This window comes from Musa acuminata, chromosome BXJ1-5 (genome assembly GCF_036884655.1).
Source record: "Musa acuminata AAA Group cultivar baxijiao chromosome BXJ1-5, Cavendish_Baxijiao_AAA, whole genome shotgun sequence".
Lineage (NCBI taxonomy): Eukaryota > Viridiplantae > Streptophyta > Magnoliopsida > Zingiberales > Musaceae > Musa > Musa acuminata.
Window position 1 is genome coordinate 45,923,321 of NC_088331.1, and position 26,339 is coordinate 45,949,659.

A 26,339-nucleotide genomic window follows, 5' to 3' on the forward strand; every position below is an offset into this window, starting at 1 on the left:
TGACCTGGACCTTATATCTTCTACGTTAACTCTTTAGTGGTGACCAATTGATGGGCTATGATTGATACCGGAATATTTTCTATCACTTTATGATGCTTGCTATGCTACTATAGTGTTCTTCATGTTTAGAGAGGGTGATTCATAGTATCAAATTGTTTATAGGATTCGAATTTTCATTCTATAAGGTAGAGGATTCGAATTTTTATTCTATAAGGTAGAGGATCCAAATCCATAAGGGATGTTCCCATTGCACTTAGTTTTAGTTTGTATTACAACCCAACTTTTATATTTACCCATCACTTGTCACCTTTGCCTCTCGCCCCTAGTTATGTTCACCTCAACTTCTACTCTCACCTGTCCTCCCCTCTTCCTTTATCGGTTTTGTTGCCCTCGCTCGCTCTACCTCACTCTTGCCATCCTTATTTGTAGTCCTCTCTACAAAGGTTGATGATGAGGACGATAAGAATGACGAGTAGTGGGGGTGGGAGTAATGAGACGAAGGTGGAGACGAAGATAAGGATAATGAACCACAAGTAACTAGAGGTTTACATGTGGAGGTAACAAGGGGCAAAATTATTTTTTAAAGAAAGAATAAAAGCTCTGTAGCATTTTTTGAAAATGGGAGTGCTCTATGAAAATTTCTAAAAGTATTTAATTTTAAAAAATTATCATAATTATTTTATACATGGTATAAAACAAAACCTTTAATTCCTTTTTTTTCTTACTTTAATTAAACTTTTTTTATTTTTTAATTCAAGAGTTCTGGATCAGCTCATCGGCGTGGATTTGAGTTGGTCCGCCTTCATGGGCCTCAATTCCCAGCTCGGTTCACCCCATAGAGAAGACCCGTGCCAGCGTAGGTCTCTGTTATTGGAGGCGGAACCTAGACGGCTCAAATCTCACTTTTTATCCCATTGAATTCCACTCGTCTCACCCTCCGCCGCCCGTGACGCCCTGAGGACCTCCCAATTCGATCGAATCTCTAATCAAATAAGGATTTTGGGAATCTCTTCTTTGTCGATCGGCCATGGACGCGTGGGCTCCAAACCTCAAGAGTGGAGGAGGGTTATCCGTCTTTGGGGTGACGAGGAAGCACGCGAAGGTGGGATTAGTGGCGCCGTGGTGGGCCACCGCTGGGTGGAGGGTCGTTTGCAGCGAAGAGGCCCCTGCCGGTGTGATCGATGCAAGGGTTTCGTTGAGGAGGCGGAGTTCGTTGGCGTCCGGGAACCGGTCAGTTGTGGTGAAGGCCAGCGGTAAGAAGAAGAACGACCGTGGCGACCTCTCTTCTTCTGGTAAAAGCCTTCGCTTTTCTCTTGTCTATACCACTTGATTTGGGATCTCTGGGTGTTCGTTTGTGATCTGCCCCAAAAAGAGGCCGATTGATATTATTTCTGTTTTTTAAAGACGATTTTCTAGGTTTATCAGATCCGTACATTGCCAGAACAACTAAGCTACTAGCAATTTGATTGCTGTGGATACAGGAAATCTGATGATCTGGTTTGTTAGTTTTGGTTCTCTGTGCTATGTTAAGCAAATAATTAGTGGGAGGATAATAAATTAGATCAATGAAGACCATGATTGTGTTTATATTGGATAAAATTGAAACTGTATATATATATATATATATATATATATATATATATATATATATATATATATATATATATATATATATATATATTATTTTACCAGTTTCTTATGTTTCACCAAAAAAGGTATTTGCTCCATTGTTTTAAAAGAAAAAACTGACGATGGAGGACCTTTTGAATTTTAGTTTCGGCCCTGTTTGTTGCATATTGTAATTGATTGCAAGATACTTAGGCCGCAATGAGAAAGGCACTAATTGCATAGTTTTTTCTGCTAATGTTTCTGTGCAATTTAGTACTTTCTGTTCTTTGCCTGTTTTCAGGAATTCTGTTCTAGATTATCCATATTTATAGTCATGTTTGTGATGGTAGATTTTAAGAAATGAATGTTCTGCTGTGACTTCCATTCTGCTGGTATGTTTTAAGAAATGCTTTTTTTTACTTCTGCTGTGAATTCCATTCCTTTTTTAACTTACAAAATCTAGTTGCATGCTTCACAAATATGTCAGGTCAGTTCTAGCATTAAATAAAAAAATTGGATAATCTTGTCTATAATTATGTTTTGGAGAAGGTAGTCAGACTATGTTGTGTTTATAGTGGATGAAAGGGATTTGAAGTTCCCCGAGGGATGACATTGTGTAAAAAATTGTTATTGATGATTCCACATGGTATCAATGAATGGAACATAGGAACATATGGTTCGATGAACAAAACACAGGACAATAATAGCTGGTTCAACAGCAAAGTCTGGCAACCCAAGGTGGTTTTTTGAACCTTCATATTTGTCTTTCATTTCAACCATTAGCAGCAAGGCAACTATTTTGTAATCTTAAGCTCATACTAATTTTAAGAAGCAAAGTGCTAGTTGATATCACCTGTTTTGTGAAATGCAATAGAGAAAAGGCTTTACACTTGCTACTGCAAGCTATAATTGGGCCCAAGATCTAGCGGTAAGAAGAATATGCATGAAGGTAAATCTACATGAAATTATTACCATAGTTGATCAATCCAAATTTAAGGACAGTGTTCTTAAACATATTGCAAGTGACATATATGTTAAGTTTATTTTTTCTTTATTGATAATAGGTATGAAGGTTTTGCCTAACCTATTGGAATAAATTTTCTGGTAAAAGATCCCAAAAGGATTATTCTTTTGTTGAGACTGAAGATAAAATCTGTTTTTTTTTTCATGTGTAACACTTAATGTGGGATTGTCCTTCTGTTTGTCTGGTCATCTGTCACAAAGTGTAATATCTAGTTTAGGACTTACCTTTTCTCAAGATTATTAACTTCAACGATGCAGTTTCTTTGGATGTTTAAAATTTGCTTGCCTGGCTATTGTGAAGATTCTACAATTTGATAATGATATTTCATGAAATTAAAGAATGTTCAGCAGAGACAACATTAGAGGATGATTTTGGTGCTAATGAAGAGGCCTTCTTAATTTTTTAGCTTCTTTTGCTCTTGAGACATCTCTGGCTCTTGTTGATCAGGGTGGTCAATTTTCTCCTTTTCGATTCCAGGATTGGACAAAAGATTTTGACTGGAGTGATGGGACTAGTCTTTGTAATCCGAAATATCTGATCTGAATATTGTCTATTTCTAATTTTCTTCCTGCTGAATATTTGGCTGTAAAAGATGAGAATCCTTATGTAATCAAGGCACAAATATCTTTGATGTATTCATAAGAATTAATCTTTTGTATCCTCTTAGTAGATGCTGATATCTTCTGTTGGTTAGTTTCTCGTGTAAGCTTCTGACTGATCTAGTGTAAGGGAATTCAGTTTTCTAAAAAGATCATGTCACCTATAGCTTGTGGTATAAGCCCTAGTAAAGAAATATCTTCTGTTTAATTCCTTTCCCATATATACAAGCTTGTGGTTTAAGCCCTAGTAAAGAAATATCTAATAATTTAGTCTCACAATATTGATTGAATTCTATTAATCTGTACTTTGAATATATGTACAATGCTTTCTAGTTTAAAAAATTATTTGATTAGCAGGAAATAATGATCCTTCAGTTCCTGAAGAAGATGGTCATGAGGGAAACATTCCACAGTACAACAAATCAAAATTCAATGACTCCACAAAGTCCAACCGAACATTGTCAGATTGGAGAGATTTCAGAGCAAATCTTGTTGCCTGGGAGCAGGTTAGCCAAAAAAACTAATACAAGTAACAAACTGTCCACCCAACAATTGTTATGCTATGTATTGATCTTGTGCAAGTAACAAACTGGTAAACTTTGCATGTATTATATCAATTTCTTGCTCTCAGCATCAGTTATTAAGTATAAGATGTTGATCATGATAAATTAAGACACATATGTTTGATTCTTTTAGTGCTACAAATTATTGCTTGATTTTTTTTCATTCTCCATATGGACAAAATTCATATTCATTGTAAGTTGTTTTCTTGCAACATGTAGACCTTGACTTTTGTATGCTTTGAAGAAGCCTTTTTATCTGAATAAGATTGAAATTGAGTTCCAAGACCATAGAGTATTATTCTTTATAAATTATTACCTGATTGCCAGCCTGCAATTCATGATCAATGAAACAATGTGGTTAGTTTTAGATGGTTCAGTGGTTATAATGTTATGTGATCGGTTGGATCATGCCTGTTCCAATTGTGGCCAATTTGCAAAATACATGTAATGATTTGGTTTGCAATGGTGTGTGTGTGCGTATGTCTGTTATATTATCCCAGAGTTGTTTTAAACTTAATGGGGAACTGATGCATGTAGCTTTTTCACACGCTGATTTAGGAGCAAGAAGTCGATTCTGGTGCCCTTGTAAAGGATACTGCTTCAAATGAGCCATCCCAGAGGCTTGGTATGAAGTGGGCACACCCCATTCCGGTGCCAGAGACCGGATGTGTGTTAATTGCCACTGAAAAGCTTGATGGTGTCCCCAGCTTCGAGAGAACCGTTGTTCTTCTTCTTAGATCAGGGTCTAGAGACCCTAGAGAGGGTCCTTTTGGAATCATTCTGAACCGTTTGCTGCATAGGAAGATCAAGCATATGAAATCATCAAACCCTGACCTTGCAACCGTCTTTGCAGACTGTTCTGTTCATTTTGGGGGACCGCTTGAGGCTAACATGTTCCTAGTGAGGACAGATGACAGCTTACGCCTGCCAGGTTTCGAGGAGGTGGTCTCAGGCGTTCAATTTGGTGCCAGGAACAAATTAGATGAAGCTGCAGCACTAGTCAAGAAGGGAGTGCTTCGGCCTGAGGATTTCAGATTCTTTGTTGGGTATGCTGGCTGGCAGTTTGATCAGTTGCTAGATGAAATCGAGTCCGATTACTGGGTAGTTGCTGCTTGCAGCTCACATCTTCTCGATGGGGTAACTTTGGATTCTTCGTCAGATTTGTGGGAGGAGATTTTGCAGCTCATGGGAGGGCAATATTCTGATTTAAGCAGGAAGCCAAAACAAGATGACTATTAATTATTATCGATGGTGCATAGAGAGAGGTTAGTAACGAACTATTTGTACAGGATTTGCTTATAACTTACTATTGTCATTGTCTTTTACTGAAGTAAAAACATGTACATAGTGCCTTGTTTTACTCTAGAATCAAATGATTCTAACCTTCCTGTTTGCACGTATAAAGTTTCTGATGCAACTTACTATTTTGGTTAGGCTGTTGGATCCATAGAAAACATGATCAATTATATAATTTTCGTTTTGCGTTCATCTATTTCTGTGGTTCATCAAAGAACATATTGTCTAAGTATGTGTTGATCTTCGTTGGTTGTTGATGCCGGATAAGATGATTGATGTTCATAGACATCGGAGCTTGGCTCTGAAAATGACTATGCAAGAAAAATTCCAGTGTGTATATGGTTGTAACTGTGTCTCAAGCTAGGTTTTTAAATCTAATAAATGGCCATCAAAGCATCACATCTTTGCAATTTGGTTGCGAGTTTCTTTCAAAGCATTGTAAGTAGTTTTGTGCTTGTTTATGCATGTTGCATTGCATGAGGCAGCCAACTCAGCATACACGCATGACCACAGCTCTTTTTATTCAATAATTCTTTCGTAGAATTACTATTCTAATTTTTATATGATATTTTATCCGTTCATCTCTGTTTTTTTTTTTTTTCCATTTTTTCTGTTTTTTTTTTCCATTTTTGTTGTTGATTCAATTTCTTATTCATTCCAATAATTAAAGTTCGGTTGTAAAGTTCGATTCATTAGCAGTTTAATAACATAATAAATAACAACATTTCGAATTTTTTTTTTTTAAATGATATTAGGTGATTTTTCCGAAATCCAATCAGTCGAATCGGTTTAATATTAGACTGTATTTTAGTCAAATAAAATAACTGGAGTTTAATTTCTTTAAATCTTCATCAGTGATTATTAATTTTATCATATGTTTTGAAGATTTTATAAAATAATTTATAAGAGACTTCTCGAATGGTTTTGAATGGACATAACGATTATTTTGATATATTTCACAATGAAAATTAGTATACTTTATAAAATAATGAAAATAAATAAAAGTGAGACATTATCCGGATTTAAAAATATATTACTGATTGTTATGATAAAAGTAATTTTTGGATGGGGTGTAACTTTTCCTACAAAATTGTATAAAAGAGCGAGAATTAAAAAATAATATATATTTTTTTAATTTTTTTAAATAATACTCTTATTTTCTATAATTTTGTATCGTTGTCTTCGTCTTGTCATGATACCCATCAAACTCTTGCTCCTACGACTCTAGTGCTATCTTCATCTTTATTCTCGTCGACTCTTATCGTATATTTTGAATCTTCGTCCTTATTCTTGTCGGCTCTTATCGTATATTTTGAATGTGACTTTTATTTTTATTATAAAAGTATTTACATGATTATAATAGATAGAAGTAATATCTGACAAAAAATAATAGGAGAAAAAAACCGAAAAAGGGGCTTTAAAATTCACTAAAAGCAATTAAAAGGCGTCGGACAAATCCCACGTGCTTCCCTCGTTCCGGACCGACGCGTCGCCACTCAAAATCGTCCGGCGACTCTCCGTCGAACGGACGACGTCATCTCACCGGGCATTGGGATATTGTTGATTCATCCCGAGGCTAAAAGTGTCAAATGAACAGTAATAACCAAAACAAAACAGGACAAAAAGGGGGAAGAAAAGACTGTAAGAACAACGTGAACGGAGATTTAGGCGAAGATCTCCGCCATAATAGTTCGCGTTCGTTCATCCCCTTGTCCGCGCCTCTTCCGCTGTGGATTCACCGCGTCGAGACCTTTTGATTTCGTGTATGTGTCCCCCTCTAACAGGAACGCAGTCCGGGTACTTGGTTCGGAACGCAGTCCGGGTACTTGGTTCTGCGCTAGCCCAGGGTTTTGCGGAGGTTTTAGAGGGTCTCTTCGATTTCTGCTGGAGCAAGGAAGTGAGGGAGTCTCGATTTCTCGAGTAAGATGAAGAAGGATGAGATGAACAAGGAGGAGATAGCGGAGGACTACTGCTTCGCATGCAAGGATGGAGGGCATCTGCGAGTGTGCGATTTCAAGTGAGCTCCATTTCGTTTTCTTCTCTCTTTTCCGTTCTCATCTATGATAGTTTTCTATTAGATGTTTCCCTATGTTGATTTCTGTGACTGCTTTAGGTCATCTTGTTGTCTTTATCACAGTATTCTTCGTTTTTCTCTTATTGTATCGCATTGAATATCTCTTGAATTTCAACTTGTTCGGTCTCTGAAATCAGATTCTCCAACAAAGCAGAAGTCCACTTGTTAAGAGTACTTCTCTTTGGTGGACCTGTAATACCTGCCGGTAATATCTCCCTTTGGTACTCTGATTCTGATCATCCAACCCTTCAATCTTGGGGAAGGAGCAAAGAAGTCCATGTAGGATTAAACCATAAATGGTCATCAAAGCATCGACACAGTAAGCGTGAAAGATCGAAGCAGTGATGTAGCAGACTGAACCCTAAAATTGGGTCTTAAAGACATTAGTTAAATTCCACCAGTATGTTAAGTACTAGTTCAACTGGTTTCCTTCAGTTTGGCTGAACCAGCAAACCATTCTATCGATTTTACTCAAAATGGGTGCAGTCCGCATGCTGATTTGTGCTTAGAAGTTAGACCATTATGTACCTTGCACTAGTTACCACTTGCAAGTCAAAGTTCTCACTGAGATTAATTTAATGCATTTTAATGAATTTTGTGATGTGCACTAGTCATATATCACAATAACTTCTTTCAATGGTTTTCTAGGAAAATTCATCTTTAGGAATTATATCATTTCCTTGAAAAGATGAGAACCATTAATGGTATGTGTCCAATTGTAGCTATTTGATTACTGGTTCAGTAATGCCAATAAGGTAACTAAAACTTTCCATCTTGACTAGGTAGATTGGTATCATCTTCATGAAATTCTTCAAATAAATTAATGCGAAGAAACATAAATGGGTGGACAAATGCTACAAATTGTGATACTTGGACTACTTTTGGACAGCCTTATGAGTTGTTTTATTTTCAATGGTTCTGAAGCTTTGGAGTTACTTGTAATTTTGGTTACTAGATTGAATTTGACAAAAGAAACGATTTTCAGTAATGCTAAAAAATGATAATGTTTTAACCAAAAAAAAGAGTCTGTTAAAAATTCATGGAGTATACTTATGTAGTCTGATTTTGTGGATTGCTTAAATCTCTGAATGTGTAGTACTGTCAATGGAATGAAATGCTCAGATTTTTTGGTTGTTTTCTCATTGATCTTCTCAGTGCTTCCTTGTTATGCGAGTTTAGTTCCTTAGTTTCTTCATGTTTTACTCATTATATTATTGCTAGGAAATTACTTTCTATGAACTTTAGACAACACTTCTATCTTCCAACTTCTACACCAGAACTCTAAGCTAATAGTAGAAAAAGAGTAAGTATAAATATTATATAAATAGCCTTGTTTGTTCCTATTGAAGTTCTGGAAAATATAATATTTTATTATCAAGTTAATAATCATTAGTAAACTAAGACTTCCAGGGCTTAGTCTAGGATTGTTAATTTTCTCTTGACTTCAATTTTCATAAATTTTTGAGTTTTAATTCAATATTTTGATCTAATGTGATGGCTAAATTTTGAAACAAGTTTACACTACAATGTTACTTTTAAAGAAGTTTGCATTTTGGTGCAAATGAACTGAAGCATGAAACCATAAACTTTATGATTAGGATCAGGTCATTCGACCATCACTTCATTGAGAAAATTGGTTTTGCTGCATCAATTGGATGCTATTGTCGGCAACCATACTTTGAGTTGAGAGCTTTAGCCTTGAACTTTGTTAAAGGATGTCTTATCATGTCTATGTTGCAAGTTGCTATCCTTGTTAATTTACTTGATTGCCTGTAACTGTGTTGTTTACTGTCAGTTACCATCATTTTCTCTTTGTTTGGTGAATTCTTTGTTTCCTTTATATATTCAGTGTCCAAAATGAACATCTCTAAGGGGGATTATTTTATTCTTTTCCAGCAAGGTTCTCTGAGTATGCCATTTTTTTTTGCTTAGTTATGTGTATGAGACATACTTTTGTTGTTATTGAAGTTTGTTTTTGAGGGATACTTTGCATCGGAACTCAACAAAATGTTAAACTGGCATTCTGTTTTTATCTGTTTGTATTATTTCATATTGCTATTTAGTGGCACCTGTATATCTAGTTGAAGCATGCCTGCATTGTTATTGGAGTTTGTTGTTAGGGGATACTTTGCTTTGGAACTTAACAAAATTTTAAATTGACACTGTGTTTATCTGTTTGTATTATTTCATATTGCTATTTAGTAGCACCTGTATATCTAGTTTATTTGTTGCAACTTGGTCCTTTTTTTTTTTACCATTTTAACATCCTCATTCATCTGGTGGTCTTGTCCTCAAGGATTAGAAAGCAGCAGGTTTGGGAGATATATTTTGGAATCTTTAATGCTAAATCATGCTATTTTCCTTCTTCTAGGAATTGTCTTAAAGCTTACCATCCTGAATGTGTGGATAAGGATCTCTCATTCATGGAGACTGATGAACATTGGACATGTGGTAAATATCTAAAAAAACTTTTTTTTTCTATATCTAATTGATATTTTTACAACCAATTTTTTTCTTTAGCTAGGATTTCGTACATATTTACTGCATTTTACTGCTGGTTGTGCCAACCATCATGTGCTATGATTCTGCAGAAATTGTTACAGTGGACAAACTATTTCACAGGATAAAACTTTATAGGTGATAAATAGTTCCCATGCTGTGGAACTTGTGTAGAAAGGTGGAAATTTTGTAGTTCTCACATTATGTTTGTCAAAGAGATTCTGCTCTCTTAGGAAGCCTCATACCATCTTCTTGATTGTCTAAGTTAACACAGTACCATTCATTTGAAAGATCAAACAATAAAATCTGCTTTTTAGAGTACTCTAAATTAAGATTGTGATGGTTATGGTAATTTCATGTAATTTTCTTTTATAGCTATAAGTTCCTGTTATTCTGCTTTTCTTTGTTGTTTATTGACTTGGTCTATCTGTCAGGTTGGCATTCTTGCTTTATCTGCCAACAGGCTTCAACTTTCCAATGTTACTGCTGCCCAAGCTCCGTGTGCCGTTCATGCATAAAGGAAGCTGAGTTTGTTCATGTTAAGGAAAGGACAAAGGGCTTCTGTAATAATTGCTTAAAGCTAGCAATCTTAATAGAAGAGAATATTGATGTTGATTCAGATGGGGTATGCTCTATATAAATCTTCAATAATTTTAACAGATTGTTGGTGTTAAACATTCAACTTCTCCACACTTAATTGATTTCATAAAGATCTTGAAGGTTTTCAATTAAGAAACTTTGTTTAGAATTTTGGTCCTAGCCCTAGATTCATGGACATTTTCTTGTACCACTCGTGTAAAATGTTTCACATTATATAAATAAAAAAATGGCTACTCTAGAGTCTGGAAATGTTTGTTTGATGTGTTGCATAGATCTCTTTCCAGTAGTGGGTTATTGATGTTGTGATGTACCTTTTCATCACCAGATATTCCTTTGCTCCTTTCCTGTTAAAATCAAAATTTCTTGTTTCCAGGGAAAGGTGGACTTCAGAGATTCTGAGACCTATGAGTTCTTGTTTAAGGAATACTGGGAAATAATAAAGGATCAGGAAGGACTGAAGTTAGCTGATCTGCAGACAGCAAATACTCTTCTTAAAAGAGGTGAAAATTTGAATGGTGGATCAGATTCAGATAGATCTCCTGAAGATGATGCAGGATCTGAATTTGATGAGATGGAAGATAATTTGGATGATGGGTTGCCATTTCTTGAGGAACCGAAAGGGAGGCATGGTAAATCAAAAAAACGAAAGAAAAGGTCTACGTCAAAGAAAAGAGTGTTTTCTAGTTGGGGCTCAGTGGAGCTCATAAAATTTCTTACATCTATTGATAAGGATACAAAAGAGCCACTTACATTGTTGGATGCATGTGACATTATAAAGGATTACATTCAAACAAACAACCTGTGCGATCCAGATACTAAAAAGAAAACTAATGTAGTGTGTGATGACAGACTGTATGCCTTATTTAGAAAAAGGAAAGTGAAGTTTCATAAGATACACAGCTTGCTGGAGAGTCACTTTGCTTCAGATAATGTCTCAGATGATGAATTTAGCTCAGAAGAGGGTGATGACTCATTTGCAAGGCACAAGAAGAGAAATACAGCTGCTGATAGCAAGTCTAATAAATCACATCCAAAGAATTACAAGGATGATATTTCTGTGCCAGCTAAAAGTTATTATGCCTCCATAATTGGAAGGAACATAAATTTAGTATATTTAAAGAGATCTTTAATTGTGGAATTTCTTAGAAATCCCGATACTTTTGAAGAAAAAGTCACTGGCTGCTTTGTGAGGGTCAAAGTTGATCCTAATGAGTTCTACTCTGTACCGGAAAGGATGTACAAGCTTGGGCAGGTCACAGGTTTGTCTGTTGCCTTGCATGCATCTAGAACTTTTTTTAACAAAATCTGTTGCTTTCTAGATTGATGGAATGGTTCCCTCTTCTAACCTTGAGATGGGTATGTGGCAGCAATCAAGTTTCTGTCATTCAGGTTTTTGGACCTGAAAAAGAGGATGATAATTGTACTGTCATTTATCCATCTTGAGGTTACTCAATCTCCAAGCCAAATGAGTGGCAACAATAGTTAAGCTATAAAAACTTATTATTAAATCACTATAACAGGTGTCAAGAAGGCCTTACAGGCATACAAGATAGGGGAAATGTCTACAGATATGGTTCTATGTGTTTCTGATATGCATAAGGATGTTCAAATATCGACGCTATCCGAAGATGACTTTGAGGAGGTATGCATAATTGTATTGGATGGGGTATTTTGCAGCAAAATATTTCATTTTTTTTCTTTTTGTCGCATATATTAATATATTTTTTAGCAGTATGTTATATAACTGTTGATAGATGTTTTATTAAGTTTTCCAGGATACTTAAAAATCCATATGCATACAGCATATTTTTCACTTCATGGGAAATTATGCAAGTTTAATGAGAAGTTGCAACACTTCATTTGTAGGATGAATGTGAATATCTTTGCCACTTAGCCAATGAAGGCCTCTTCAGAAGACCCACTGTCGTGAGTTTCTTCTTCCAAGACTACTTTTTTGTTATGATAGAATATCTGTAATCCTGGATTTTCTCTTTTATCTCTTGCTGTCTGATAATTGTTATTTTTTTCATTATAATATATTCCACTTGCTCCATTACTCTAGGAATTGTTTTCCTGATGACCATCCGATCCTTTCCCTTCTGCATGATATTAGACGATACTGCTCTAAGTTTCATTAGTTTTGTTGAAAATTCAGATATATAATGGTCGTATTTTTGAGGAAAATGAACCTCTTATATGTATCATCAGCCTACCAAAAGAGTGGAGGAGATTGGCCAAATTTGTAGGTAGAAGATTGTTTTATTTTAGTATTGTGGCTACATAGAACTGGGCAAATGGACGTCATTTGTCTTGTTTACATAAACTTGGCCATCAGCTTACCAAGAAGATCATGGATTGCCTTTCCAACTTCCATCCTGTGCTAATCATGGGTGCAACTCATACTGTATTCCAGCATGAAGCTAGTGTATCAGTTGGGAGATAATATGAAAAAGAAAGGAAGTAGGACATTGGACAGAAAAGAAAACTCGTTCTCTTTCTATCTCGTGGCTAAAGCCTTGTAGGAACACTACTCATTGAAGACTTGAATGGCTGGTCAAATCGGACAACCAGTGGGGGTAGGAGGGACTGTGAGAGCATGTCAGAGGATTCTTGGATCAATCTTGGGGCACTGGAGCCATTTAGTATGTATCAACTGGTTTCAGTTGAAGTTGATTGGATTGCAACTAAAACTGGTCAAAACTTTGAAATTTTAAATGTTCCAGTTGAAGTTGGTTGGTTGCAACTAAAACTGGTCAAAACTTTGAACTTTTAAATGTTCCAGATGAAATCCGTAAATTCAATAAATGGTTGGGGCTTAGATGGTGCATGCTCCTCAGCATGTTGTTTCATGAGATGTACATTCATAATCAAAGATGCCACATGAAACTTGAGAAAAATCACATTTTTGCTTCCAGAATATGACTGGAGATTTTGCATTAATGGAGTTATTGTAAACAAGTCAGAAAAAAAAATGATATCTAGTTTGAAATTGGATTAATTGAGTAGTTGAGTTTGCCATAGTGATATCACTTGTTTCTTACACAGTTTTTGAGTGTCCATGGCCATGGAGAATTTAAAAGGCATTATTTTCAGACACTTCTCACAAGACATCTCTTTGGTGTCTTTTATAGAGCTTGATTCACACACAAGAGGTTTTTCTTTTTCTTTTTTCACGGAGACAATGCTTTCCTTTGAAAATTTATATTTGTCATGCCCATAATTCGTTTAACTTCTTGTTCTTTCTTCTTGATTGTTATCTTGTTCGTCTTGAAGAAGTTTGAAAACGCCTTGTTTGCATATTGTTATTTGCTGAAGCTTTGTTGTTTTTGCAGGTGGAGCTTGAAAAGAAGATCAAAATTGTTCATGTTGATATAATGAATCATGTATGTATATCAGTATCGCATAACACAGTGGTTATGATAATTTGCCTATTTTGGTATGAGTTCTTATTTCCTGTGACCAGAAACTTCTGATGCAAGCTGTTTTTTTTCTATTTTCTCTTGTTAGTGGAATTGACTGTCACAGCCATAAGCCATTTGAAAATGAGATTGGCCCTTGACCTGTGAAACCAGAGTTCATATTCCTAACTATTGTTAGCCCATTAACTATCACTATATGGTCATCCTTTTTTTAGACACTATCCCCGGTCCTTTTCTGCAAGGAAGTCTCATTTTTTGGAATGGTAAAAGGAAATATCTCAAGCTCCCTAGTCCATTTCTGTTAGTCTGCTGATTCTTTTTTTTTTTTGGTTTAGGCTGATTACATTCTTTCATTGACAGTGGATTGATAAGGAGATTGTGAAGCTACAAAAACTAATAGATCGAGCAAATGAAAAAGGATGGCGCAAAGAATATCCTTTTGAGTCTAAAATTGAAAATATGTATAAATGTTTACAATGTATAACCTAATATATAGTCAACTACTTGCTTTTTTAACATCATTTCTGTATCATCTTAGGTAAACAACTAGAAAACTTTAGTTTATATTGCTTCACCTTGACCCTTTTTTTTTCCTATTACGCTATATGACTATATTGATAAAAGAGAAAGGCTTCGTACATCTGAAGAACGACAACGTCTTCTTCGGGAGATTCCACCAGTGGTTGCTGATACATGTCAAATTGAGCCAAATACCAATAGTCCACATAATTCTCTTGCAGAAAAGAAAGGTTTGCTTATTAATTACGTACATATTGTCATGATACTTAATAAATTGCAATAGATCATAAATGAGAACTATCTGACAGGGATGCAGTTTCATGCTGGCATATTTGTTGAGAATTTGAATGCCCAGGCATTATGAACCAATATCCTGACCTTAAAAGAACATTACTAGATATGCTTATATGTTCTTACCCCACATATTTTCTCCCACCTTCAATTAGTAATTCATCATGGCATTTTCATGTTGTTTCCTCTATGTTCAACCATTCTGTAAGACTGGTGGTTATTATTTATCTCGTTTTGCTGCTTCTGTCATACAATTGTAAGCTGTTTTATTCTTTCTCTTGATTTACACCTTGGTTTTCTGCTTCCATATGTTCTGCTCACTTCCGAATATTTTCCTTTTCTAATTGCAAATGATTGTTTTATGAAAATAGGTTTATTGTTGAGACTTACTATTTTGTTGCTGTTGTTTTATGTAAATAGGTTTTATGTGCTTCTTAGAATATGGAATTTTGTTTTTGTTTTCTTGATATAATATTTACATCCTATATTACATAGCTATGGGTGCCATTGCAAGCACCAGGAGTCCAAAGTAGACTACTAACATTAAATTGCAATTTTATTAACAAAAAAGACAGATGCTCGAAACATTCAATAATTAAAGATCCAAAAGTTGAGTCCTTTATCTAACAGAATCACTGCATGCTCAATGAATGGAGGTCACTGATTCACTACATGCTTGAGCAATGAAGTAATGTTCTGCATTGTTTGTCCTTCGTCCTGGGGAAATAAACTGGTGAGAGATTGGACGGTGAAAGATGGGGCCTTGGGGTAAAATTTGGGACTTCCTGAACTGGGTGATTAACCTGTTATGTCAATGAATGAGATCCATGTCAACATGAGCTGCAGATTAAAAATTAGGCTGAAATTACTGCCTTGGTTCACTGCCTGGTGACCCACAATATCAGCCAGGGCAACACAAATGTGCCCACATGTATGATCTGTCAAGGACCTGTAAAGAAAGAAACCGGTAGCCAAAGAGGTGATGACAAAATGCCATCGTCCTCTTCAGAAGCAGCGGAACAAGTAATTGATCAAACAATTTGAGGACTTTATTAGCCAAAAAGGCAAACCGCAAGTTCACGAATGGCAGGCACAACCAGCACAACCTGCACAACCCGGTGTCGAAGGGCATGACAAAGTCTTAAGCACTGTCGGTTTTGGTCCAATGCCTCTGTTGATGGCTAAATTGCCTTAGTGGACTGTTTTGTACAACAAAACTAGGGTAAAACAAATAAAATTACAAGCAAAACATGACTTCAAGAAAACACAAAACGATAAAAGACAAATGGACCAGACAACAAGGTTGTTGCAGGTGTGCTTGTAGCTGTCCGTGACATGTCGGTATGACAATCCTTTCCTAATGTAATTGCTTGGTGTTAGAGCATTTTGTTCCTTGCTGAAACATAAAGAACTCCTTGAGTTGTAAAGATAAGGTGTAAACATGTAAATCAAGCATTATCTGAGAAAAGAAAAGGTCTTTACCTGAGTTTTAGACAGGCCTTCAGTGAAAAAGTGAGTATCATTGTTATCCCGTTTACAGAAACATATATCCTGTCTGCATTGTCATAATGAAATAGGTTTCTCAGACATTAGGTGATTAAATATACTGAAAAAGTTAAATATATTGAAAAATGAAACCTAATCCTTTTAAAGTCTGATTAAAAGCTTACACTGGAAGAAAAAAATCAAAACAAAAAAGAAAAAAAAAATGGCATCTATGTTGTGATGTTTTGTTCTAACTGAACAACATATGGTTGCAAATGTAGTAGTAATACCAATGATGTGAATACTGGCATTAATTCTATTCTTGGAACTCATACTCTGAAATCTGTGTATCATATTCTTTATGCTTTATGATCTCATTCTATCACTGGTACACAACAAAAACACTTCATATCATTCTTACAGATATTATTTAATGGCTTTGATTCATGGTTTTTTCTCTTTACTTAAGAATATGCTCCTTGGACTTGGTCTTGGTTACAGAATGTAAGCCAATTGAAGCTACTCAAGTCAATGCAACCAGCATCAATCAAAGTTACTGAGATTAAAGATGAAATCCCAAATTCAACAATAGCCAGCAAGATACAAATAATGGATCTCTTTGAGGATACGAGATTCAGGGAACAAGCCAGTTAATCGAAGATGCCGTATTGTAGACAGACTCACTCCATCCCTGTCAGTAGAATTTCTTCATATACAACATGTCAAGGCACATGGAGATTGTTTGTCTGATCTCACAGAATGCTGCATCCAATACTATATATATATATATATATATATATATATATATATATATATATATATACTGGGTGCTAAACCACGAAAACCATGTGTAGGTTTTTCATTTTCTTGAAATAGAAAGCTGCTTCAATTATCGTTTTTAACCATATGGGTGTCATTGTACATGGATTGGCAGCTTGTCTGCCGATTGTCTGATATGCTGAGTATAGATTGCAGTGGAATCAAATTTATTGAGTTCCTAATGTTGCTTGATAGCCAATTATGAGAATGCATTTCTGTATTTTTCAGTGGTCATGAATGCAATGTACACACATTGCAGAAATCCGTGTTTCCACAAATGTCTATTTTGCAGAAATCTGCTGCTGTTATGATGTGGAAGGTCTTCAGGTGGCAAAAGAGACAACCCAGGCTTCAAAAGTTTGGTTGATACTTGAAGCCTTTTTGATTCGTTTTTTCAAGATTACTAGTAAAGAGAACATGATCATGATGCTGTCTTTTATTTGGCCAAATGCAGCTACTCTTCCCTTTGTGTTACTGAAGATTTGAAGACAAAGACAGTGAGTGAGTAGAAACAGTTTATGCTGTCCGCTTACAGAATCTGGTATGTCCTTTTCCCTCAGTAAGATTGGAAACCACTTTTGAGTCAGTTTTGTGGAGTTTTAGATATAAACAGCAAGGAATAGTAATTAGGAAGATATAAACTTTGTTGCTGCTCCTCTTTGTTCCTGCATAATTTCTACCAATCTCCACATTGAGCATGAAAATCACACTCACGAATCTCAACAAACTTGCATTTGGGATTGGGCTTCCGCTATTGATCATTTCCTTTATCTCGAGATGAGACTAAGACGGCTTTGAAAATGATAGATAAGCCTGTGATTACTGTGTAAAAGTCACAATAAAAAACTTTTTTTTTGCTTTCATTGAGATTTGAACTCAAGACCTCCCGCTTACTAAACGGGTGCTCTAACCAACTGAGCTATGAAAGCAATCTTTATTTCTATTTTTTCATGTTCCTTGAATATTTTAAAGAAAGAAGTCACGTTGGTTTGCATGTGTGTGTGATTTTACGTCATGCTCTCGAAAATTTTTTATGTGCAAGTTATAGAATCAAAATTACTTCTAGTCCTAGCAAGATACATTTAGAGTGTCATAATAACTAAGGAATGTTAATATTATACTTTAGTGTTAGAAATGATAGCCAACCTAATACTATGAAGTTGAATCAACCTGATTCATTCCTTAAATGTTGTTTCTCCTCCCTTTCTCTTGATAACAAACTCCTCGAGTCGAGGGATCCTGCAAAACTATGTCGGGGGATAAATCCCTCTAATGCTTAAATCAATAGAAAGCTCAAGAGAATGAGTTTTAGTTTAGAGAGTTAGAGGTGAGTGCAGAGAGGCCCCTTTTATAGGTCCTAAGCTAAGGTATGAATATAGAATTTTCTTTTTTTATATGCCTTGTCTAGGTATGCTCACGTTACATGATGACTAGATAGACTATGCAAGCCTAGGTGGTGCCACATCATCATAATACTAGTTGGGCTTTTATGGCCAACTAGGTGACAAATGTTGAGCTTCAATTGGTTTCTTAAGGTTGGATGGTATCTGTTGAGTATAGATAGATTGACCGTTAATTCTAGTCATATCATTCATTCTCTATTGTGCTTCTTAGAAAAACTTATCTATATTGAAGCATAATGTCTAACTAAGAACTCGATAATCATTACCTATATTAAGAAATAGTTAGGTAAAGACACTCGATAATCTTTACCTGGTTATTTTCCAGTACTCTGAATTAAGATAACAGAAGGCCTGTCTAAAATTATGTGAAAAAGTGAGTATCATTGGTATCCCATTTACAGACACATATATCCTGTCCACATTGTCATAATGAAATAGGTTTCTCAGACATTAGGTGATTAAATATACTTAAAAAGTTAAATATATTGAAAAATGAAACCTCATCCTTTAAAGTTAGATTAAAAGCTTATACTGGAAGAAAAAAATCAAACAAAAAAGAAAACATAAAATGACATCTATGTTGTGATGTTTAGTTCTAACCGAACAACATATGGTTACAAATGCAGTAGTAATACCAATGATGTGAATACTGGCATTAATTCTATTCTTGGAACTCCTTATACTCTGAAATCTGTGTATCGTATTCTTTATGCTTTATGATCTCCTTCTATCACTGGTACACAACAAAAACACATCATATCATTCTTACAGATATTATTTAATGGCTTTGATTTATGGTTTTTTCTTTTTACTTGCGAATATACTCCTTGGACTTGGTCTTGGTTGCAGAATGTAAGCCAATTGAAACTACTCAAGTCAATGCAACCAGCATCAATCCAAGTTTTTGAGATTAAAATGAAGTCCCAAATTCAACAGTAGCCAGCAAGATAGAAATAATGTATCTCTTTGAAGATACGAGAGAGAACAAGTCAGTTAATAGAAGATGCGGTATTGTAGACAGACTCACTCCATCTCTGTCAGTAAGATTGGAAACCACTTTTGAGTCAGTTTTGTGGAGTTTTAGATATAAACAGCAAGGAATAGTAATTAGGAAGATATAAACTTTGTTGCTGCTCCTCTTTGTTCCTGCATAATTTCTACCAATCTCCACATTGAGCATGAAAATCACACACACGAATCTCAACAAACTTGCATTTGGGATTGGGCTTCTGCTATTGATCATTTCCTTTATCTCGAGATGAGACTGAGGCGGCTTTGAAAATGATAGATAAGCCTGTGATTACTGTGTAAAAGTCACAATAAAAAACTCTTTTTTTGCTTTTATTGAGATTTGAACTCAAGACCTCCCGCTTACTAAACAGGTGCTCTAACCAACTGAGCTATGAAAGCAATCTTTATTTTCCTTTTTTCATGTTCCTTGAATATTTTAAAGAAAGAAGTCACGTTGGTTTGCATGTGTGTGTGATTTTACGTCATGCTCTCGAAAATTTTTTATGTGCAAGTTATAGAATCAAAATTACTTCTATTCCTAGCAAGATACATTTAGAGTGTCATAATAACTAAGGAATGTTAATATTATACTTTAGTGTTAGAAATGATAGCCAACCTAATACTATGAAGTTGAATCAACCTGACTCATTCCTTAAATGTTGTTTCTCCTCCCTTTCTCTTGATAACAAACTCCTCGAGTCGAGGGATCCTACAAAACTATGTCGGGGGATAAATCCCTCTAATGCTTAAATCAATAGAAAGCTCAAGAGAATGAGTTTTAGTTTAGAGAGTTAGAGGTGAGTGCAGAGAGGCCCCTTTTATAGGTCCTAAGCTAAGGTATGAATATAGAATTTTCTTTTTTTATATGCCTTGTCTAGGTATGCTCACTTACATGATGACTAGATAGACTACGCAAGCCTAGGTGGTGCTACATCATCATAATACTAGTTGGGCTTTTATGGCCAACTAGGTGACAAATGTTGAGCTTCAATTGGTTTCTTAAGGTTGGATGGTATCTGTCGAGTATAGATAGATTGACCGTTAATTCTAGTCATATCATTCATTCTCTATTTTGCTTCATAGAAAAACTTATCTATATTGAAGCATAATGTCTAACTAAGAACTCGATAAACATTACCTATATTAAGAAATAGTTAGGTAACGACACTCGATAATCTTTACCTGATTATTTTCTGGTACTCTGAATTAAGATAACAGAAGGCTTGTCTAAAACTATGTGAAAAAGTGAGCATCATTGGTATCCCGTTTACAGACACATATATCCTGTCCACATTGTCATAATGAAATAGGTTTCTCAGACAATAGGTGATTAAATATACTGAAAAAGTTAAATATATTGAAAAATGAAACCTCATCCTTTAAAGTTTGATTAAAAGCTTATACTGGAAGAAAAAAAATCAAACAAAAAAAAAAACATAAAATGACATCTATGTTGTAATGTTTTGTTCTAACTGAACAACATATGGTTGCAAATGCAGTAGTAATACCAATGATGTGAATACTGGCATTAATTCTATTCTTGGAACTCCTTATACTCTGAAATCTGTGTATCGTATTCTTTATGCTTTATGATCTTCTTCTATCACTGGTACACAACAAAAACACATCATATCATTCTTACAGATATTATTTAATGGCTTTGATTTATGGTTTTTTCTTTTTACTTGCGAATATACTCCTTGGACTTGGTCTTGGTTGCAGAATGTAAGCCAATTGAAGCTACTCAAGTCAATGCAACCAGCATCAATCCATGTTTTTGAGATTAAAATGAAGTCCCAAATTCAACAGTAGCCAGCAAGATAGAAATAATGTATCTCTTTGAGGATACGAGAGAGAACAAGTCAGTTAATAGAAGATGCCGTATTGTAGACAGACTCACTCCATCTCTGTCAGTAGAATTTCTTCATAAACAACATATAAAGGCAGGTGGAGATTGTTTGTCTGATCTCACAGAATGCTGCATCCAATACTATATATATATATATATATATACTGGGTGCTAAACCACGAAAACCATGTGCAGGTTTTTCATTTTCTTGAAATAGAAAGCTGCTTCAATTATCGTTTATAACCATATGGGTGTCATTGTACATGGATTGGCAGCTTGCCTGCCGATTGTCTGATATGCTGAGTATAGAATGCAGTGGAATCAAAATTAACGAGTTCCTAATGTTGCTTGATAGCCAATTATGAGAATGCATTTCTGTATTTTTCAGTGGTCATGAATGCAATGTACACACATTGCAGAAATCTGTGTTTCCACAAATGTCTATTTTGCAGAAATCTGCTGCTGTTATGATGTGGAAGGTCTTCATGTGGCAAAAGAGACAACCCAGGCTTCAAAAGTTTGGTTGATACTTGAAGCCTTTTTGATTCGTTTTTTCAAGATTACTAGTAAAGAGAACATGATCCTGATGCTGTCTTTTATTTGGCCAAATGCAGCTACTCTTCCCTTTGTGTTACTGAAGATTTGAAGACAAAGACAGGAGTGAGTAGAAACAGTTTATGCTGTCCGCTTGCAGAATCTGGTATGTCCTTTTCCCTCAGTAAGATTGGAAACCACTTTTGAGTCAGTTTTGTGGAGTTTTAGATATAAACAGCAAGGAATAGTAATTAGGAAGATATAAACTTTGTTGCTGCTCCTCTTTGTTCCTGCATAATTTCTACCAATCTCCACATTGAGCATGAAAATCACACTCACGAATCTCAACAAATTGCATTTGGGATTGGGCTTCTGCTATCAATCATTTCCTTTATCTCGAGATGAGACTGAGGCGGCTTTGAAAATAATAGATAAGCCTGTGATTACTGTGTAAAAGTCACAATAAAAACTTTTTTTTTGCTTTCATTGAGATTTGAACTCAAGACCTCCCGCTTACTAAACGGGTGCTCTAACCAACTGAGCTATGAAATCAATCTTTATTTCTCTTTTTTCATGTTCCTTGAATATTTTAAAGAAAGAAGTCATGTTGGTTTGCTTGTGTGTGATTTTACGTCATGCTCTCGAAAAATTTTTATGTGCAAGTTATAGAATCAAAATTACTTCTAGTCCTAGCAAGATACATTTAGAGTGTCATAATAGCTAAGGAATGTTAATATTATACATTAGTGTTAGAAATGATAGCCAACCTAATACTATGAAGTTGAATCAACCTGACTCATTCCTTAAATGTTGTTTCTCCTCCCTTTCTCTTGATAACAAACTCCTCGAGTCGAGGGATCCTACAAAACTATGTCGGGGGATAAATCCCTCTAATGCTTAAATCAATAGAAAGCTCAAGAGAATGAGTTTTAGTTTAGAGATTAGAGGTGAGTGCAGAGAGGCCCCTTTTATAGGTCCTAAGCTAAGGTATGAATATAGAATTTTCTTTTTTTATATGCCTTGTCTAGGTATGCTCACGTTACATGATGACTAGATAGACTACGCAAGCTTAGGTGGTGCCACATCATCATAATACTAGTTGGGCTTTTATGGCCAACTAGGTGTCAAATGTTGAGCTTCAATTGGTTTCTTAAGGTTGGATGGTATCTGTCGAGTATAGATAGATTGACCGTTAATTCTAGTCATATCATTCATTCTCTATTGTGCTTAATAGAAAAACTTATCTATATTGAAGCATAATGTCTAACTAAGAACTCGATAATCATTACCTATATTAAGAAATAGTTAGGTAACGACAATCGATAATCTTTACCTGTTTATTTTCTGGTACTCTGAATTATGATAACAGAAGGCCTGTCTAAAACTATGTGAAAAAGTGAGTATCGTTGGTATCCCGTTTACAGACACATATATCTTGTCCACATTGTCATAATGAAATAGGTTTCTCAGACATTAGGTGATTAAATATACTGAAAAAGTTAAATATATTGAAAAATGAAACCTCATCCTTTAAAGTTAGATTAAAAGCTTATACTGGAAGAAAAAAATCAAACAAAAAAGAAAACATAAAATGACATCTATGTTGTGATGTTTTGTTCTAACCGAACAACATATGGTTACAAATGCAGTAGTAATACCAATGATGTGAATACTGGCATTAATTCTATTCTTGGAACTCCTTATACTCTGAAATCTGTGTATCGTATTCTTTATGCTTTATGATCTTCTTCTATCACTGGTACACAACAAAAACACATCATATCATTCTTACAGATATTATTTAATGGCTTTGATTTATGGTTTTTTCTTTTTACTTGCGAATATACTCCTTGGACTTGGTCTTGGTTGCAGAATGTAAGCCAATTGAAGCTACTCAAGTCAATGCAACCAGCATCAATCCATGTTTTTGAGATTAAAATGAAGTCCCAAATTCAACAGTAGCCAGCAAGATAGAAATAATGTATCTCTTTGAAGATACGAGAGAGAACAAGTCAGTTAATAGAAGATGCCGTATTGTAGACAGACTCACTCCATCTGTCATTAGAATTTCTTCATTTACAACATGTCAAGGCAGGTGGAGATTGTTTGTCTGATCTCACAGAATGCTGCATCCAATACTATATATATATATATATATATATATATATATATATATATATATACTGGGTGCTAAACCACGAAAACCATGTGCAGGTTTTTCATTTTCTTGAAATAGAAAGCTGCTTCAATTATCGTTTATAACCATATGGGTGTCATTGTACATGGATTGGCAGCTTGTCTGCCGATTGTCTGAAATGCTGAGTATAGATTGCAGTGGAATCAAATTTATAGAGTTCTTAATGTTGCTTGATAGCCAATTATGAGAATGCATTTCTGTATTTTTCAGTGGTCATGAATGCAATGTACACACATTGCTGAAATCCGTGTTTCCACAAATGTCTATTTTGCAGAAATCTGCTGCTGTTATGATGTGGAAGGTCTTCATGTGGAAAAGAGACAACCCAGGCTTCAAAAGTTTGGTTTATACTTGAAGCCTTTTTGATTCGTTTTTTCAAGATTACTAGTAAAGAGAACATGATCCTGATGCTGTCTTTTATTTGGCCAAATGCAGCTACTCTTCCCTTTGTGTTACTGAAGATTTGAAGACAAAGACAGGAGTGAGTAGAAACAGTTTATGCTGTCCGCTTACAGAATCTGGTATGTCCTTTTCCCTCAGTAAGATTGGAAACCACTTTTGAGTCAGTTTTGTGGAGTTTTAGATATAAACAGCAAGGAATAGTAATTAGGAAGATATAAACTTTGTTGCTGCTCCTCTTTGTTCCTGCATAATTTCTACCAATCTCCACATTGAGCATGAAAATCACACTCACGAATCTCAACAAACTTGCATTTGGGATTGGGCTTCTGCTATTGATCATTTCCTTTATCTCGAGATGAGACTGAGGCGGCTTTGAAAATGATAGATAAGCCTGTGATTACTGTGTAAAAGTCACAATAAAAAACTCTTTTTTTGCTTTCATTGAGATTTGAACTCAAGACCTCCCACTTACTAAACGGGTGCTCTAACCAACTGAGCTATGAAAGCAATCTTTATTTCCCTTTTTTCATGTTCCTTGAATATTTTAAAGAAAGAAGTCACGTTGGTTTGCATGTGTGTGTGATTTTACGTCATGCTCTCGAAAATTTTTTATGTGCAAGTTATAGAATCAAAATTACTTCTAGTCCTAGCAGGATACATTTAGAGTGTCATAATAACTAAGGAATGTTAATATTATACTTTAGTGTTAGAAATGATAGCCAACCTAATACTATGAAGTTGAATCAACCTGACTCATTCCTTAAATGTTGTTTCTCCTCCCTTTCTCTTGATAACAAACTCCTCGAGTCGAGGGATCCTGCAAAACTATGTCGGGGGATAAATCCCTCTAATGCTTAAATCAATAGAAAGCTCAAGAGAATGAGTTTTAGTTTAGAGAGTTAGAGGTGAGTGCAGAGAGGCCCCTTTTATAGGTCCTAAGCTAAGGTATGAATATAGAATTTTCTTTTTTTATATGCCTTGTCTAGGTATGCTCACGTTACATGATGACTAGATAGACTACGCAAGCCTAGGTGGTGCCACATCATCGTGATACTAGTTGGGCTTTTATGGCCAACTAGGTGACAAATGTTGAGCTTCAATTGGTTTCTTAAGGTTGGATGGTATCTGTCGAGTATAGATAGATTGACCGTTAATTCTAGTCATATCATTCATTCTCTATTGTGCTTCATTGAAAAACTTATCTATATTGAAGCATAATGTATAACTAAGAACTCGATAATCTTTACCTATATTAAGAAATAGTTAGGTAACGACACTCGATAATCTTTACCTGGTTATTTTCTAGTACTCTGAATTATGATAACAGAAGGCCTGTCTAAAACCATGTGAAAGAGAGTATCATTGGTATCTCATTTACAGACAAATATATCCTATCCACATTTACATAATGAAATAGGTTTCTCAGCCATTAGGTGATTAAATATACTTTAAAAGTTAAATATATTGAAAAATGTAACCTCATCCTTTTAAAGTTTGATTAAAAGCTTATACTGGAAGAAAAAAAATCAAACAAAAAAGAAAACATAAAATGGCATCTATGTTGTGATGTTTTGTTCTAACTGAACAACATATGGTTGCAAATGCAGTAGTAATACCAATGATGTGAATACTGGCATTAATTCTATTCTTGCAACTCCTGATACTCTGAAATATGTGTCATATTCTTTATGCTTTATGATCTCCTATCACTGGTACACAACAAAAACACATCATAACATTCTTACAGATATTATTTAATGCCTTTGATTTATGGTTTGTTCTCTTTACTTAAGAGTATACTCCTTGGACTTGGTCTTGGTTGCAGAATGTAAACCAATTGAAGCTACTCAAGTCAATGCAACCAGCATCAATCCAAGTTTTTGAGATTAAAGATGAAGTCCCAAATTCAACAATAGCCAGCAAGATACAAATAATGGATCTCTTTGAGGATACGAGATTCAGAGAACAAGCCAGTTAATAGAAGATGCCGTATTGTAGACAGACTCACTCCATCTCTGTCAGTAGACTTTCTTCATATACAACATGTCAAGGCAGGTGGAGATTGTTTGTCTGATCTCACAGAATGCTGCATCCAAAACTCTGTATATATATATATATATATATATATATATATATATATATATATA

The 26,339-nt window shown here is 35.1% G+C and overlaps 2 protein-coding genes and 4 non-coding genes across 12 annotated transcripts; 2 read left to right on the plus strand and 4 right to left on the minus strand.

Annotated features, from left to right (window-relative positions):
- Positions 1 to 852: 852 nt before the first annotated feature.
- On the plus strand, positions 853 to 5,227 carry LOC135674606 (uncharacterized). 2 transcript variants are annotated; one of them, XM_065184614.1, is made up of 3 exons: positions 853 to 1,292; positions 3,586 to 3,737; positions 4,353 to 5,227. In XM_065184614.1, exons 1-3 carry the CDS (start codon positions 1,028 to 1,030, stop codon positions 5,031 to 5,033), a joined length of 1,098 nt encoding a protein of 365 aa, XP_065040686.1. In that variant the 5' UTR covers positions 853 to 1,027; the 3' UTR covers positions 5,034 to 5,227. The 2 variants fall into 2 exon arrangements, with proteins under 2 accessions (XP_065040686.1, XP_065040687.1); XM_065184615.1 differs by having other exon boundaries at positions 856 to 1,292; positions 3,589 to 3,737.
- Positions 5,228 to 6,685: 1,458 nt separating this feature from the next.
- On the plus strand, positions 6,686 to 26,289 carry LOC135674607 (uncharacterized protein At5g08430-like). Of its 6 annotated transcripts, none has more exons than XR_010513660.1 (15): positions 6,703 to 7,107; positions 9,536 to 9,615; positions 10,098 to 10,288; positions 10,637 to 11,522; positions 11,784 to 11,905; positions 12,130 to 12,189; positions 13,596 to 13,646; positions 14,043 to 14,113; positions 14,283 to 14,431; positions 16,479 to 17,158; positions 17,251 to 21,581; positions 21,674 to 21,759; positions 24,065 to 24,133; positions 24,226 to 24,311; positions 26,018 to 26,289. XR_010513660.1 is itself a non-coding variant. In XM_065184616.1 (10 exons), exons 1-10 carry the CDS (start codon positions 7,016 to 7,018, stop codon positions 26,074 to 26,076), a joined length of 1,761 nt encoding a protein of 586 aa, XP_065040688.1. In that variant the 5' UTR covers positions 6,689 to 7,015; the 3' UTR covers positions 26,077 to 26,289. The 6 variants fall into 6 exon arrangements, 1 of the variants encoding a protein (XP_065040688.1); XR_010513659.1 differs by having other exon boundaries at positions 24,065 to 24,128; XR_010513658.1 differs by having other exon boundaries at positions 24,065 to 24,311.
- TRNAT-AGU (transfer RNA threonine (anticodon AGU)) lies at positions 17,652 to 17,725 on the minus strand. Its single transcript has one exon. It is a non-coding gene; the product is annotated as a tRNA-Thr (tRNA).
- On the minus strand, positions 19,536 to 19,609 carry TRNAT-AGU (transfer RNA threonine (anticodon AGU)). The gene has a single exon. It is a non-coding gene; the product is annotated as a tRNA-Thr (tRNA).
- Positions 22,072 to 22,145, minus strand: TRNAT-AGU (transfer RNA threonine (anticodon AGU)). Its single transcript has one exon. It is a non-coding gene; the product is annotated as a tRNA-Thr (tRNA).
- On the minus strand, positions 24,626 to 24,699 carry TRNAT-AGU (transfer RNA threonine (anticodon AGU)). Its single transcript has one exon. It is a non-coding gene; the product is annotated as a tRNA-Thr (tRNA).
- Positions 26,290 to 26,339: the final 50 nt, after the last annotated feature.